Here is a 17,811-nt window from a genome sequence, read left to right on the forward strand (position 1 = left end):
TATCAGTGCGCATGGCTTTACTTACTATTATAATAATAATTATTATTACTATTATTATTATTATTACAGATGAAAATACAAACAGGGCGCTGGAATCCAACCACAATCTTGGAGTACTCTAAAAATATTAAAACAATTAAATTAACATTTGTTGGAAAAGTATTTATTGCGGAAATAATGTTGTGCATTCCATACTTTTAATAAAAACAAAAGAAAACAATAATAACATTGAAACATTTAGCACATTTTGACGAGACCACGCAAAATAAAGCGTAATAAAACATTTAGACGGAATGATTAAATAGACGCATACGAGAAACAAATCTAAAAATTGTTTTTAAAGAGATATTATGCAACGATTACTTTAAATCGCTTTAAATCGTTTCTCAATTCAAACAAACCTAGATTTCTTTCATCCTTACATCAATCCTATTTCCTTCTCCTTTATGTGAACTTCAAAAGATCTGATCCGTCACTTGGTGAAATCATCAGGTGGTAATCCAAAAGTGCTCCTCTGTGTTTTTAATGTCTGTTCACCTTCAACAGACTTATTTGGATTGTTTCAGGGACAAAATTCTAAGATGGATCTAAACTTTTAAGCTTTAAAAAACATCTAACGGAATACTTCACTAGTTTTCCACACACGTACGCACTATTTTTATTTGTTCTTTAATAAACCTGAAGACTTTACAAACAGTCTGGAATCATACATCCTGTTCCGACGGGCGTGGTTGACGAAAAAGGACTGCAAAACGGAGGAGATTTCTGCAAACAACAAGAGAAGCACTAAACTCTTATGAATCTGAGGTCGAAGACGGTATATTTTAGTTCTGAACATCGAGAAAATTCGAGAGCAGACACAAATGAGCTGCTGTGGTTGGATGTCCCAAAGTCAATTGAAGCTAGTAACAACACAGGGCAGATGTCCTACATTAAAGCTTTCTGATTCGTCCGTTGCCGGTCACGTGGCGCTAAACGGACACGGGGCAGGTCAGGATTCGGTTCTCCAGCAAAACGCTCAGCAGGAGAAACAGGAAGTAGAGGAGGAACATGGTGAGGCCCAGCGTGCAGCTCATCCTCCAGCGGCACGCGGCAATGGAGGCGATGACGAAGAGCAGCATCAGGAACAGCAGGACAATGGCACAGAACAGGCCGTTAGAGCTGACAGCCACCGACTGACCGCCATTCGACAGGGAGTGGAGCAGCCAGGGGACGGGAAGACTGCGAGAGAGGAGGAGAGGAGAGAGAGGGAGGAAGAGAAAGAGAAGGAGGAGAGAGAGGCGGCGTTTTTCTGTTGTTTCTGTTTGTTGTGGTCAGTTGAAGTGTCAGTGTCTGTTTGTTGTGGTCAATTTAAGTGTCTTTGCGTCAGTTTGTTGTGTTCAGTTGAAGTGTCAGTGTGTTTGTTGTGGTCAGTTGAAGTGTCAGTGTCTGTTTGTTGTGGTCAGTTGAAGTGTCAGTGTCTGTTTGTTGTGGTCAATTGAAGTGTCTTTGTGTCTGTTTGTTGTGGTCAGTTGAAGTGTCTTTATGTCTGTTTGTTGTGGTCAGTTTAACTTGTGTCGTCGCACTGACCCAACGGTGATGTCGAAGATGTTGCTGCCCACCGAGCTGGACACGGCCATGTCGCCCAGGCCTTTACGGGCCACAATGACGCTGGTGATGAGGTCTGGGATGGAGGTGCCCGCCGCCAGGATGGTGAGGCCCATGATCTCCTCCGAAATGCCCACTGTCTCACCGACCTGTGGGGGGCAACACAGGGCTCACATTATGTCTAGTACAGCGGCCCTCACATGGTGTTTGACATGTTAAACGATAAGGGCTTTGATAATACAAAGGATTAGTCCTGGTCACAAGGAGGGGCCCCCAAGACCCCAAGATCCCTGGATTTCTTCCCTCTTCTCTGGGGGCACTTGAAGGCCATTGTGATCAGATGAAGATATGAGACATAAATCATCAACTCCAAATGTGCTAATGAAAATTCTAAACAATGGGAATCATGGAGAGCACATCATATAAATAAAAACTGTCCAACATAAAATATTTATGTTTCCCATGTATGAAACTTATGGCTCACCCTGTCTAATAAATAGTAAAGTGAAAACATGGTACTGATGAAACAACATTCTGGGCGTTTTTCTAAGGAACAAATATCTAAATAATTAGCGAAAGGTTTCGTGAGAGTTTGGGACGAGTTTGACCGATTTAAAAACCAACTTGTTGAAAATCCCCTTTCCCTGATTGAACTGATATTGTTCATTCACCTGGAGCTGTTTTTAGTCACTTGATTAAGAGAACATGTGCATTGTTCATGTGTGAGCTGATGAAGACTCACCTGATGGGCCCACCACACCATGAGGTACGAGAAGACCCCGATCCACAAGATGGAGCCGAGGAAAGTCAGTGAGAAAAACCTCCTCGAGGCCTGAAGAGCAAGATCACACAACTGTAGGAGAACTGAGCTTGGACTGACAAAAAACAGGTTTATGAGAACATTTTTGCCCTAATTTAACAGACTGTCAGAAAAACATGGCACTAAAAGGACATACCATAAGTTAACAGACCTAACATACTGATGACAGGCAGGGCGAGTTGTAAGGTGTAAACGATACAGGTTTGTGTTCTATAAAAAGATAACTTTACATAGAAAGGTGCAAACCCTTTTTTCAGTAAAAATTCTACATAAAATGTTATAAATGAGTCGTTTTTTGTCTTGTTTTGTTGTTGGTTTTTCTATTTTCTCACTGCATTCCTGACGTCGGGGACAGTGAGCCACAGCGGGAACACGATGGGCAGCAGGAACAGGTACGAGACCTGCTTGGACCAGGTCTGGGGCCAGTCCAGACTCAAGGGGGCGCTCTCCTCCTCCTCTCCGTCCTTCTCTTCCTGCTCCTCTTGATCGGAGCGGGAGGAAGAGCTGCTACTGCTGGAGGAACTTGGCTCCGGCTCCTCAGGGATCTGCAGCACAATACGCTCACGTCACAGTCAGGGAATGAGGTTTAGCTCTGTGTTTGCTCCACCAAACCTGTGACCACTGAAGAAATAAGAATGTACTCTGCTGTCTCCATGGAAATGCTATTAATTTGCTTCATAGTCTGGCATTAAACTTATTTTTAATCAATTGAAGGTACAGTGAACCCTCGTTTATCGCGGGGGTTACGTTCCAAAACGAACCCGCAATAGGCGAAATCCGCGAAGTAGAAACCTTTATTTTTTTACAGTTATTATACAGTGAAATAAAACATTGAAGCTCACGCGCGCCGCTCTCACCGGCCTCTCACGCAGCTCACACGCGCGCTCTCACTGTTTAGTGAGACTGTTTTGCCAATCAGAATGCAGAACACAATGCATGATGAAAATCCGCAAAGCAGCGAGACCGCGAAAAGTGAACCGCGTTATAGCGAGGGAACACTGTACTTAAAAATACCTTACAATGAACAGACTCACCTCCAGACCTAACTAATTTACTGAGGAACATGTGGCTGACGCAATAACTCCACAATACACCTTTAAAGAGCATAAGGTTTTAGGTAAGTTAAAGGTTGAATGGACGTTTTTTTTGGCCCAAATCTGAGTCTTATTTCCTCGTGGCGTGGACTGCCGATTAGTCCTGCCACGTATCAATCATAAAACGCACCTACCGCTCACCTGCAGCCTCGTGCGGCTCGTCCCACGTTTCTGCGTGTCTAAGCGCATTGATCTATCATAATATAGTTCCCTCGGTGTACGGGGCAAAATGAAGACGGAGAAAGACTGTTCGAGCTGACTCAGAAGTAGACGGAAATCTACGGGAGACGAGAGATGCGATCTTTCGCGCTAATAAACAAACGCACGTGTGTGTTGTATCAGTCCGCACGGGGGAGTGCGCATGCGCACTTCCGCCTGCGTTCTCAAATCGCCGAAAAATCGTCCATTGCGCCTTTAAGGCAGACGACATCACGATATTCAGAATTTTAGTGTCGATTGAGGAATTACATTTTCTCCTGTAAAAGCTCAAAATACAAAATTACAACTGACAATCGTTTATCACTGACACAGACTCTGGGTCACACACAGCTGTACTCATGACCTTTCTCTGCTTCAATAACATGCTTCTGAGTCCAAGTGTTGATGAAATTAACAGTTGTGTTAAGATGTTGAGTGTTGAGTGTCCTTTATCTCCCCCGAACTAACAATTAGAGCAAAAACAAGACTCCGTTTACATTTTACTGTATAGATAAAACTGAGCGAGACAAAGACACACATTTGTCAGTTAGAGACTTTTTGCCTTCTAGCCCTTGTAGTCCTGATCAGTAACTTGGGTTTAGTTGAGCCCTAGTTGTTGGGTCAGCACTAGATCATATAGGGAATCGGGCCGGAAGTTATCGGTCCAGAACTTACAGAGTCCAAAATGGCGGATCACCATTTTGCTACACCTGGTGGTGAGGGAGGTACATTTACTGTCTTGCAGCAATAATATTTCAGAAGCGACGGCCCAATGGTTAGAGACACGGCTTGGCGCAAAGAGTTCTTAGGTTTGGTTCCTGCATGGAGCTTAATTACCTTGAATTTAACTTTTTTTTTGCAGTCTAGTTTGTTTTGGGATGAGTTAGCTACACTTTTGCTAATACAAAGCCATGGTATAAACTAGTTTTAACCAAACGAAGTAAACCTAAAACTTAGGGTTAGGTTTGGGGGTTAAGGGTTAGGGTTAAGGTTAGGGTTAGGGTTAAGGTTACGGTTAAGGTTAGGGTTAGGGGTTAGGGTTTAGGGTTAAACCCAGACCCATGAGAGAAAATTATTCCCTCAGCTGTAACAGCTGGACCGGTCTCGGTCGCCGCCATGCTGTCGCCGCCATCTTGGATTTTGTAACTTCCGGCCCGATTCCCTATATGATCTAGTGCTAGTGCTAACCCTAGTTGTTGGCTTCGCCCTGGTTTTCGAGCCGGTCTCACCTTGGTCTCGTGAATTGCTTCTGTCGTTTTCTCTGGGAGTTTGTGAGACGTGGATGGCTCTGCTCCGGCCACATCCCTCCAAGGTTTCTGCTCTCCGTCTGGAAACATGTAAAACAGGAGGAACGATAAACCTGCTTTGGCCTGGTCAGAATCCAGACCAAGCGGGCACTGAAACGTATCTGGTCCTGGTTTAGAAGGTCTGGAAGAGTAGAGTAAGGTCAAATAAAGTAGGGTTGGTGAAGAGGCCTCAAAAGAAGACTAGCATGATGAGAGATGCGGCGTTATAGCATGATGGTGTTTTATGCAAAGCGGTTTCCAATCAACATTCTCATGGTCAAATCCTCACACATTACTGTTCCATTTGTAAATAGAAAACGTCCCCAATAGTTGGAGTTCATGTGATGTCACACAATTTTACACATTTTAGACTCCTGCAGTTTTAAACCGAGCAGGAAGTCAGAATCCTCAGGTGTCTAAGTCTGTCTAAGTGTCGGAGGTCTGATTTGTTGACATGGTTTATGGTCCACATGAAACAAAAACTGGCACAAAGTTCAACATCTTCTCTGTCGGCACAAATAAACTAGAGTCATATTTTTTTCTCACAACAGCCTCAGAAAGTGGTGCCATTTTTCAACTCCAAAGATGTGGTTGTCGTCAGTGAAATGACTTTAAGACAGAAGATTAATATGACAAACAAACTAACAAATGTTTGTGGATTTTTCTTTCAAAAACACTTACACAAGCCATGCATACATCTGAGAGTATGACATAATTAAATTCTAGACCCTGAATGCAAACTTTTTATTCAAATCAAGCTCCAGCCAAGCTCTGTATCTACAAAAACATTGACATTTGACATTTTTCTATCAGTGATTAGAACCTAGAACCCACTGTATTACATAAAACCTGCATTTATTGAGCTGCCCTTCACTTGGATTAAATATCATTGGCTCATAGAATCTTGTGAAACCCAGCAATTGCAGACTTCATATTCTATACTCCCAAACAGACGTACAATTCTCATTCATTTGTCCATTAAAGCCATGGGGCCTTTCTTTAGAAAAGTAGCAAATTCAAGGTTAAAAAATATCTTAATTTCTATCTTAATTAAATGATTAATTAATAATGTGCAGGCCAGCGCATCGGAGCATCCTTTTATAAGAATGGAGCTGTAAATAGTTTCTGGAGAACAATAGTTTAGATTCTAGATTCAAGTCGTTCTTTCTGTCTCCATAATAAAACTTTTGGTTGACATCATCGACTGATTAATGGACTAAATGCCTAAATGCAGCAGAACTTAAGTGTTGAAGGAAGATGAGGTTAAAGCTGGAGCCTAAAGGACGACCGAAGAGGAGATGTATGACAGTTATTGTCATTTTCGCAGAAACCGTCACCAGATCCCACATCGTCGCCCGTGGCAGTAGCAGCAATTCTCTTCATAATCGTCTCACTTATTGTTATTCAAAGGCAGTTCTCGCACTGATTGAAGTGGAGCTAACACTCATCATTTAATCCTGACCGTGATTGGCTGCAGTCCCGAGTGCTTGGCCGTGATTGGCTGTTGGTCCGCGCGTTCGTCCACGATTGGTCGGTCGGTCTCCTCTTCAGGCGGCTCTTAGTGACGGTCGCTGATTGGAGAGGACCTCAGCCTCTTCAGTGTTCCAGCCGCACACGGAACACACGCAGGACACACAAGGAACCCACACGGAACACATACGGAACACGCACAAAACACACACGGAACACGCACAAAACACACACGGAACACACACGGAACACGCACAAAACTAGAGCAATTTCCTCCAAATCGCTCTTAGTTAATGAATTAATTAGTGACTATAACATAGATCTTCTAGCTCTAACTGAAACGTGGCTTCAACAAGACGACTACGTCAGACTAAATGAGTCCACCCCACCCACCCATGTTAACTTTCAGACTGCCAGGAGCACAGGCCGAGGTGGTGGTGTGGCAGTGATCTCCCACTCAAGCCTACTCATGAGCCCTAAAACTAACAATGCATTTCACTCATTTGAAAGCCTTATGCTGTCGATCACATGTCCAAATATGAAAAACCTAAAAGGAGTTTTGTTCATAGTTATCTACCGACCCCCTGGTCCCTATTCAGAGTTTTTAACAGAGTTTTCTGACTTTATATCAAACTTAGTGTTAGCCTGGGATAAAATAGTTATAGTTGGAGACTTTAATATCCACGTGAACATGAGTGATGACGCTCTCAGTAATGCCTTCAGCGCCTTGTTAGACAGCATTGGTTTCACTCAGAATGTAAATAAACCGACTCACACTCACAAGAACACTCTGGATCTTGTCCTAACGTATGGAACAGAGATTAGTGACCTCATTGTCCTCCCTCAAACCCCTATATTGTCAGATCATTTCCTAATTACCTTTCAGTTTATTCTTAAAGATCATCCAGTCCCACAAAATAAAGTTATAATGAAAAGGACAATATCTGAAAAATCTATCTCAAAATTCAAAGAAATAATAGAGCCAATATTCAGTGACATGTCATGTGATCCTGCTGAGAACAGTTTTAGTCCCAGTTTAAGTGATCAATGTGTCGACTTGACCATGAATTCTCTGAAGTCTGCTCTTGACGTTGTCGAGCCGTTAAAACAGAAGGTCATTAGGCCAAAGCGCGCCTCCCCATGGTACAACCAAGAACTGCGTTCACATAAACAAAAAGTTAGAAAGTTAGAGGGATTATTTCGTCGCTCTCACACCGAAGAATCCCTAAAAGCATGGAAAAGTTGCCTGCTGTCCTATAAGCAGGCTCTGCGTAAGGCCCAAACCAGATATTATTCAAATCTAATAGAAGTCAACAAAAGTAACACTAAATTCCTTTTCAGCACTGTAGCTAGGCTAACAAACTGTCACAGTGCAGTAGAGCCCTCAATCCCAGCTACACTTAGCTCTGATGATTTCCTCCTATTTTTTAATAATAAAATAAAAACAATCAGAGATAAATTAGATGAAATTACCCCCGCTATTAGCCCTGAACTAGCCCAAGCTGTAAATCTAACGTCCCATATAAATCCACCTGTAAACTTAGAAAGGTTCACAGCTGTTGATCAAGCAGAGATAACTTCAGCCATTATGTCCTCTAAAAGCTCAACTTGTGTCCTAGACCCCATTCCAAGCAGACTCCTCAAAGACATTCTTCCCCTAATTATAGACCCTATTCTTAATATAATAAATACTTCAGTAGAAAGTGGCTATGTTCCACAGTCCTTCAAACATGCAGTCATTAAACCTCTTCTGAAAAAGCCTAATCTAGATCCCGACCTATTGGTAAACTACAGACCTATTTCAAATCTTCCCTTCGTCTCTAAAATCCTTGAAAAAGTTGTAGTAAAACAGCTTTGTCGCCACCTGCAGGACAATAACTTATTTGAAGTTTTCCAGTCAGGGTTCAGAGCCCACCACAGCACTGAAACTGCACTAGTTAAAGTCACAAATGATTTGTTATTAGCCGCTGACGATGGACTGGTCTCAATCCTGGTTCTGTTGGACCTCAGCGCAGCGTTTGACACCATCGACCACAACATTCTACTGCAGAGGTTAGAATGTGATGTAGGTGTTGGAGGAACAGCCCTCAGCTGGTTTAAATCCTATCTATCTGATAGGTTCCAATTTGTTAATGTAAACCAGAGCTCCTCACCAAGCTCTAAAGTAATTTACGGTGTGCCACAGGGTTCGGTACTCGGTCCAATTCTGTTTACTCTTTATATGCTACCATTAGGCAACATTATCAGAAAGCATGACATTAACTTCCACTGCTATGCAGACGACACTCAGCTGTATTTATCAATGAAACCTGATCAGAGCGATCAAGTAGACAGACTTAGTGCTTGTGTGAAGGAGATAAAAACCTGGATGACACTAAACTACCTGCTTCTTAACCCTGAAAAAACCGAGGTCATTGTGCTTGGCCCTAAGCATCTACGAGACGCTCTATCTGAGCAGATAGCCACACTGGACAATGTCAGTGTAGCCTCCAGTTCTACTGTAAGAAACCTTGGAGTCTTATTTGACCAGGAGCTCTCATTTAAAGCTCATATAAATCAAGCTTGTAAAACAGCCTATTTCCATTTGCGCAACATCGCCAAAATCAGAAGAATCCTGCCTAAAAGTGATGCCGAAAAACTTATCCATGCATTTGTAACGACTAGATTAGACTACTGTAACTCCCTGCTTGCAGCGTGTCCTAAAAGCTCCATAAAAAGCTTTCAACTGGTTCAAAATGCAGCAGCAAGATTACTAACAGGAACAAAAAGAAGAGAGCACATTACGCCGGTACTGGCTCCCCGTCGAGTCTAGAATCAAATTCAAAATTCTACTCTTGACCTACAAAGCCATAAATGACATGGCCCCATCCTACCTCAAAGATGCTATAGAACCATATCATCCAAACAGAGCTCTTCGCTCTCAGAATGCTGGCCTTCTGGTGGTGCCAAGAGTCTCTAAAAGTACTGTAGGAGGTAGAGCGTTTAGCTACCAAGCTCCTGTGTTATGGAATCAGCTCCCGACCCATGTTAAATATGCTGACACAGTCTCTTCATTTAAGTCCAGGCTTAAAACATTCCTCTTCGAAATCGCTTATGGTCAGAGTAGTTAGGAACAGAAAGATAAACCCACAGCTTCAGCTACGCTGCCCTAGGAGTAACTATGCTGGGGGAAGTATGGCAGCTTGAGCACTATCCTCTTCTTCTTCTGACTACTTATGCTATCAAACAATATTTATTTTTTGATTCCACTTGCAAACTGTTCACCGCCTTCTTTTCTTTCTCTCACTCCTGAGGACCTGTGGACCCAGATGCCCCTCCCCTGGTGAAGTGGTCCCTGCCCTGTGTGGACGGTCCCTCATCTGCCTGAAGAGTGGCTCCAGTTCGCCTCAGTCGGTCCCTCATCTGCCTGAAGAGTGGGTCCAGTTCGACTCAGACGGTCCCTCATCTGCCTGAAGAGTGGGTCCAGCTCGCCTCCGACGGTCCCTCATCTGCCTGAAGAGTGGGTCCAGCTCGACTCAGACGGTCCCTCTTCTGCCTGAAGAGTGGGTCCAGCTCGCCTCAGACGGTCCCTCTTCTGCCTGAAGAGTGGGTCCAGCTCCAGTCTCCTTGTGTCCGTCTGTCCGTCTGTGAGAGTCGGATCTCTCCTTCACTGGAACTCCTCCAGGTTTCTACGCTTTTTTCCCAAAGAGGTTTTTTTGTAGTTTTTCCTGGCCGAGAAGGAGAGTCTAAGGACAGAGGACCCTGGGACATCGTCCCTCGCCACCACAGACATTGTCTGACTTCATTGCCACCACAGACATTGTTGATTAATTTCTCCCTGTGGCCCTCAGAGGCAACTGTTGTTGTGATTTTGGGCCTTACAAAAATAAATTGATTTGATTTGATTTGATTTGAAAACACACACGGAACACACACGGAACACGCACAAAACACACACGGAACACGCACAGAACACACACGAGTCACAAGAAACACCTTCAGAATCAGTGCTTTGGCAAATATAATAGTTGTGTAAAAGGAAAATCCACAAATACTTTCCCTGATCGTTTCAAATACAAACACCATTATCTTACTATACTGCTTACATTAATTAATTTATTAACCTTTATTTAATCAGGTGAGAACTTTTAATGAAGGGTGAGGGACTCCAAAAGACTAATACATGAATCTGGTCTGATCAACTGATTATTTAGATAGAGAAAACTTTTTTATTTTTTACATCACGGTTTGTTCCAGAAAAAAGATGATTTTATTAAGTTTGTGTATTGTCCAAATAATTATTTATCAATTACTGAAACGACCCAAGGGAGAGAGAACCAAAGACATTCACCTTCCTGACACCATCGAGCTTTCCACCAGCCCCCGACGGCTCAAACCCAATTGGCCTGTGAGTTAATGCTTTAATGATGTCACCATTCACTAATACAAACTTAATATATATTTGACATTAATGTTAGTGCCAGGTTTTGTTTTATGTGGATCAACTCAGTGATGGCAGAGACATTACCCATTAACACCGGACAGTTTCGATTGAACTAAACCCCCCGCAGCAGCTCACCCTCAGGGGCCATGTACTCCTCTGTCTCTGTTAGCGCCGTCCCCAGGGGCCGTACTCTGCTCCGCACTGAAACCACAGACAATGCTCGGAAAATGCTTAAAACGTTTCTCTTTTTATGTGTATACAACAAGAACTTGCACCACAACGCCACGAGACGAAACAAGAGTCACAAAGATGCAAAAAGAAGCCACAAGACGCAACAAACGTCACAAGACACAATGAGATTCCACCAAACATGATGAAACGCCACGAAACACAACACGACACAACACTAGAGCCACAGGAGTCTTACCTCTCCTCTGGCCCGTCTTCACTTCACCGTTCAACGACAAATCTGAGGCAAGTTGTGATCAGGTTTAGGAAGTATTTTCTGGTTTTGTCATGTTTCTTTCCTGGTCCAGTCCTGATTTGGCCCTGATTTAGTCCTGGTTAAGTCCTGGTTTAGTCCTGGTTTAGTCCTGGTTTAGCCCTGATTTAGTCCTGGTTAAGTCCTGGTATAGTCCTGGGTTAACCCTGGTCCAGTCCTGGTCCAGTCCTGGTTTGGTACATCACCCATTATATTTTGCTCGGTTTCAGTGCAGCCAACATGAAGAAATCACACTTTTTAAACATGAATATAGCGTTTTAAAGCATTCCACTTGTGATAGAAGAGCCACAGTGAGTCGTGGATCGTCACATCTCTAGGTCTTACCTTCGGTCAGTGGGTCCAGAGTGTGGATCATGAGCTGGAAGATGGTGTTTCTCATGGATGCGTTGTGAAGAGATACAGTGCTGCCCCCTCTCTGTAACATCGGACGTGTCTAGAAAAGTAAAGAACAATGTGAGTCTTGTGTTTGTGAATGAATAATCGCAATTGAATCTAAGTCGCAATTTCTATGGTCGCACCTAATGACAATTCAAGTAACAATTGTCTATAACTTCTCTCAATAGTTGCAGATAGATTGCAAATCTAATCACAAAGCCTGACAATCAATTTATTCCAGCATATTTTGGCGTTTGTGGTTTGTGTGTGTGTGTGTGTGTGATTTTACCCAATTATGTTTTTGTTTAGTTGTATAATGTAAATCAAGTACTTTTACATTACAATTTCTCAGTACAGTGCACGTGGCATTATAAGATATTGTTGATACCTTTTCCTGCATTCTTTCCAAACATGAGACTTTATTCTCCTCCAATAAGTTGTTCACATATGTTTACAACTCTTCATCTGTCATAACAAAACTATGATTATGTTATTCTTGGATGTTTATTTTTTATTTTGTCCTGCCTTTGTCAGATGTCACAGCAACAGTTTTGTCTCTCAAGACATTCTTGCATATATCAACAATATCATCTGACATTTTCTTTTTACACAAAGGGCAATTTCATCCGGGTTTAAAGGAAATACATTTTTTTACAATAAGTTGCAGACAAAACAGTGAACTGATTTTAAATAACACTCATTTACAAGAAGTTTTGACTGATATTTGAACAAGTCTCACCTTGACTTTGGATCGGTCCATCTGGGGGTCTGAAGTGCGCCTGATCGTTGGACTCTGTTGCTCTGGGTCGGGTTCAGGTTTAGTCTCTGGTTCTGGGTCTGGAGCAGGAGGAGGAGGAGTGGGCAGAGGGCCTGGCACTTCGGTCACCTGTCAACGAAAAGAAAAAGAGGAACAGAAACGAAAATACTTTGATTTTTATTTTAGATTAATTCATTTTTAAGATCCCCATTATCTGAGCTTTACAGCAGATACTCTTCCTGGGGTCCTCTTTCAAAATACTCAACATGTTGCAATTATTCCTATGACATTCCAATCAAATGTTTTCCAAGCATACATTAATACAGACTGTAGGTATACAATGTCATCATAAGAAAGGCATAAATAGGTTTATCATAGCATCATTTCATTTCGATACAGTAATATATCTCTTAAAACTCAAATCAAAGATGATGGCAACACATTACACTCTTTCTTGCTCTGTAAATAAAACAACATTTGAGAAAGTTATAATACTGTGACAATCAAAAAACACCCTTCAGAGAAATGTCTATGAATCTCATTATGGAAAGATATTCTGAACATCAGAGACATGCTTAACAATTACTTAATTACTAGGAAATACAATAGTTGTTTATATTGACTATTAGGAACTGGACAAAATGGGTCAAACAGGAGCCTACACAAGGATTATCTCCATCATAAAACACAACAGGGCAAAAATAAGACTAATGAACCCGGCGTTTAAAAAAAAAGGACTGAAGTATTGAGCCAGATGTGGTGACAAGGACCTAAAAGAGCTCTAATCTAGGCACTAAACAGGTCTAAATGGGAACCAAACCAGTGACACAACCCACAAAACCCATTTTACAATATAACCAAGAATAAGCTACATCTAAACCGGGGTAAAACCAGAACTAACCAAGGTGTAACCAGGCCATTAAACAGAAACTACTCTCGGACAAAACCAGGTCGTGGGTCTGACACGTGCTCTCTGAATCAAAGCACACCTGCTGCGTACAAACACACGTCCATTGTTCCCTCGGCTCCTCTCGGCCGCATTCAGCTCCACACGGCTGTGAATCAGCTCCACGTTCTACATTTAGTTAGCATTATTCCATCATGCTCCATCTGACCCTTTCCTCTCGCTCCGCTCTTACGAAGTGAACCGAACCCCATAAATTTGACTTAATTTTATTCACAATCCTGACCTTGTCCGGCTCGTCGGCCCGCCACACTTGCACCGTGCTCTTGTGTCTCCCGCAGCCCGTCTTCACCGCTTTCTCGATCTGAGCGTTGAACTTCATAAAGGTAACGTAGCTGATGTACCCCGACACCAGCAGTGCGCTCTCCCACCACCGGATGGCGTTGTCCAGGAAAAACACGATCAGCATAATCAAATCCAGGATGTAGAAGGAGACGTCCCGAAACAGCGGCCACCAGGTCAAGTGCAGCATCTCCCGGGAGAAGATGGCGCACATCCCGATCACGAAGAGGATGTTGAAAACGGCCGAACCGACGATTGTCCCGATCCCGATGTTGCTGTGAGCGATGAAAACGCCGATAAAAGATGTGAAAAGTTCAGGAGCAGAACCGCCGGCCGCCATGAAGGTCGCCCCGGCAACGTCCTCGGAGATCTGTAGTTTTTCCGTGATGACCTCCAGCGCGGGAACGAAGAACTCGTCGCAAACAATCGCCAAAGCCACAAACATGTAGATCATCCCCAAAACGTGGAGCACGATCCAGCCGCGCCGCCTCTGCTCCAGCGAGAATATATCCGCCGGGTACTCGCCCTTCCTACGAGCACAGGAAAGTCAACGCCAACCTCAGCATCCTTCCACATTCCCAGTGGATTTACTTACATTTAAATTGCGCTATACCAGTTTCTCAGATATACATAAATACTGTAATGACTAATCTTTCCAAAGGACTAAAATGGTAGAACTTGGTTGAAGCTGGGATCAAAGTGGCACTCTAACGGTCTAAACCAGGTCTAAACCAGGTCTAATCCCGGCCTTACCTCTGGGTGGGTTTATCGGTGGAAGTGGTATCCATGGGTTCTGGTTTGTCCACATAAATGCAGGTCTCCATGTCGGTCCGGTTCACGGGAATGACCACAGGAGGCCTAGTCAGACTCTGGTCCAGATCCTTATTTAATTCCTGGACTCCCGTCTGGAACGCTTCTGGATCCTTCAAACATATTTAAATGGCAGAAATCATTTATTACAAATGAAATAAGTGATTTTGAATGAAGAACACTAATGATATTAATAATGCATTTTATTTATATAGCACTTTTTGGACACAAAATGTGCCGTCTGGTGTTCAAAGCGTAAATCATTTAGAGGTGAGTGAAAGTTCAGTAAATTTGATGAAATAATTGATTTTTAAGCTGTATTGAACTTTTATTAACAAGACAAAGAAGAAGCTCTTTTTGTTTTATTATTTAAAATTACAGCAAAGAAAAATGAGTAATTAATTTGTCTGAATCTTGGACTCTCACATGGTCCTCATCCAGGTCTTGGTTCAGATCCGGGTTCAGATCCTGGTCCAGGTCTCGGACTGTCAGGTGGACCGGGTCTCGGTCTGGACGCCTCAGGGACCAGGCGCAGACCAAAACCAGGACCAAACTGACCACGAAAACCAAGACTCGGCCGAAACGTAATCTCCTCCTGGGATAAGCCCCCATCCCGGGTCAAGTCTGGGTGCAGTCCAGGTACAGTCCTGGTCTAGCTTAGCCCTAGAGTTGGTCCTTCATGGTTTGGACTTGGATTTCTCTGGACCGTCTGTGGTGTCAAACAGATGTGACCTGGAGAGATAAACGAGAGACATTTTACATAACAGCTTCGGTCAACAGCTTTATTAGTCCAGTTTCTTCCTCCAAAGTCTGAACTCAAAGAATTGAATGTGATCCAAGAGCCCCAGACTGATCGTTGATGGTTTGAATTAACTGGGTCTTGAGTTGATTAAAATGGGATAAAAGTTTATTCTTTTGTCAAGCACATTGAGTTGCCATTTAAAATTGATTGTGCTTGATATATAAAGATATTTTTCCTTCCTGAATTTGATAAAGAGACTATTTTACCATCAGAAGGGATCAGAAATCTCCCAAAATGTGTAAAATGATTTCAGTTTCAGACCCACCTCACTTGTGGCTCTATCAGCGACATAAACCCATGAATGTTTTAAGATAAATTTAATTGTTATAGAGCCGTATTTAATGTCCTACCCCTCAATTATAATTAAAACTGTCTAATCTAAACTGAACCCTGATAATCTTTTCCCCAAATGAGCTGAGTTTACATGTTCTCTCTGTGTGGATTAGGTCCTGACCAGGATCCCGTCTTAGATCTGGTCCACGGCTCCGGACAGGTTTAACCTTTACAACACTTTACACTCGCACTTATTATTCTATTCTCTATGTTTTTGTGTTTATATTCAGAAAAAAGTCTAGTTTTATTCTTACCCCTTGTTTTATCCATGCTTTTATTTTATCATTGTTTATATAATTCACAGTTATTATAATTATTTTATGTTGCCTCACATGACCAGACACATAAGCTTAAAATGGCAATAAACCTTTTTCTGATTTGGAAATTTTGCAGCAATTTGAACATTTTCTACAACATTGTTTCTTCTCCAAATGCATTGTCCACCCACATAGACATAAAGATCAGCTCCTCACACCAAACTGTACACGATTCTGACAGAACCAACACAAGGATTTGTTCCGGTCTAAATCTCCCACTGATTTAGATCAGTTTAACTTCAACAAATGAGGTGAAATTCAAAGCACTAAATGAAATATGCAAACTCCCCTCAGTAGACGGTTGTAGCTAAAGTACACAAAATGAAGACATTTAAACCTCGTTCTATCCATTTTTGTCCCAGATATCTGCCTTTTTAGCCATTTTTTTACAAACATGTACATGGAAAATAACACGATGAGATATATATTTATCTCTAACATCTTTCCCTGGTCTCTGTCGCGCCTTCACAAAGCCACTTGTTGCTGATGCTTCGATTATCATCGCTTTCCCATCTTTTTCCCTTTCCCTTTTCCCTCTCTTTTCCTTTCTTCTTTCTCTTTTCCCTGTCTATTTCCCTGTCTTCTCTCTCTCTCCCCCTTTCCATTCTCTCCTTTCATTTTCCCTCTCTCTTTACCTCCCCCCCTCTCATCCTTTCCTCTCCTTTTCCCGTCATTCTTGCCGTTCCGCGGGTGAAGCATCCATCCCGCCGCGCTCCTCCCGCCGCGCTCCTCCCGCCGCGCTCGCCCCGCCGCGCTCGCCCCGCCGCGCTCACCTGCACACGCGCTCCCCCGGGCTCCGCTGCTGCGCCATGGCCGGGCTCCAGCTGTGACGGACGGACACGAGATGCTGCTGACTCCGGGGGTTCGGAGCCGGGGCCGCGCTAAGAGGATTAGTGCCAATCAGCTTCTGCTTCTGCGCCGCGGGGAGAGCGCGACATGAATGAGGCGCACTCCCCCGGTTCTGCCCGAGCACGCACGGATTAACGGAGGTGAAGCTGGAACAAGAACGTACGACGGACCGCGGCACTTACGTAAACGCGTGAAAGATAGTGACCCACGGGAAAGAGTGCGTGGTTTGAGTGACAGATCAGAAGACAAATGTAATCACGATTATTAATGTTCAGTCAACAGAATATACAGAATATATACAGAAAATACAGAATATATACAGAATATATACAGAAAATACAGAATATATACAGAATATATACAGAAAATACATAATATATACAGAACATACAGAACATACAGAATATATACAGAGCATACAGAATATACAAAATATGTACAGAGCATACAGAATATAATACAGAACATATAGAATACAGAACTATAGCCTCTAAATTGTATTTCTCCATCTGTGGTAAATTATCTTAAATATCTGTATATAAAGTGCGAAAACAATTGTGCCGGCAAACATGAGTATTTGTCCAGTAAAAATTCTTCATCAAAATGCTAAGTGTGGATACTAATCTCTGTTTAAAGCAGCTCTGACTCGTGTGAGGCTTTCACTATGACTAAAACTCTAGGATTTATCATATTTTGTGACATTTTGAGGTTAATCCCAGTTTCTCAGTGAAATCACGTCATCAGTTCTGGAATTTAGAACACACGAGTCTGGATTTTGAAACAAATATATCAATAAATGACTAGATCAATTAAATTATTGATTCCGTTGCTTCCTTCTAGACAAATCTTTATTGATGATCTCTACATTTATAACACTTTAACATTATTCACTACTTTAGATTTCTTAAGATACGTTTACTTTTATTTATAATTTCTGTCCTG

General features: G+C 42.6%; 1 protein-coding gene across 1 annotated transcript; it reads right to left on the reverse strand.

The window, feature by feature from the left end:
• Window positions 1–915: 915 nt before the first annotated feature.
• On the reverse strand, window positions 916–16,984 carry LOC140380749 (sodium/potassium/calcium exchanger 1-like). The gene is made up of 13 exons (XM_072464653.1): window positions 16,794–16,984; window positions 14,995–15,300; window positions 14,512–14,681; window positions 13,628–14,288; window positions 12,495–12,641; window positions 11,705–11,813; window positions 11,306–11,347; window positions 11,014–11,079; window positions 4,929–5,026; window positions 2,740–2,952; window positions 2,330–2,419; window positions 1,570–1,736; window positions 916–1,221 (listed from the first exon to the last, which is right to left on the reverse strand). The coding sequence occupies exons 2-13, from the start codon at window positions 15,178–15,180 to the stop codon at window positions 972–974; spliced, it is 2,199 nt and encodes a 732-aa protein (XP_072320754.1). The 5' UTR covers window positions 15,181–15,300; window positions 16,794–16,984; the 3' UTR covers window positions 916–971.
• Window positions 16,985–17,811: the final 827 nt, after the last annotated feature.

The sequence above is a fragment of the Eucyclogobius newberryi genome, unplaced genomic scaffold (assembly GCF_026437365.1).
Source record: "Eucyclogobius newberryi isolate DKJ021-1_F unplaced genomic scaffold, fEucNew1.0.hap1 SCAF_5, whole genome shotgun sequence".
Taxonomy (NCBI): Eukaryota; Metazoa; Chordata; class Actinopteri; order Gobiiformes; family Gobiidae; genus Eucyclogobius; species Eucyclogobius newberryi.

Excerpts from the sequence above, each read along its gene's own strand:
- LOC140380749 (XM_072464653.1), bottom strand. The coding sequence starts at position 15,180 with ATGGGGGCTTATCCCAGGAGGAGATTACGTTTCGGCCGAGTCTTGGTT. Across the intron at positions 11,814-12,494 it reads TGGACCGATCCAAAGTCAAG|ACACGTCCGATGTTACAGAG; the intron begins GTGAGACTTGTT and ends TTACTTTTCTAG. Across the intron at positions 11,080-11,305 it reads GAAGACGGGCCAGAGGAGAG|TGCGGAGCAGAGTACGGCCC; the intron begins GTAAGACTCCTG and ends CTGTGGTTTCAG.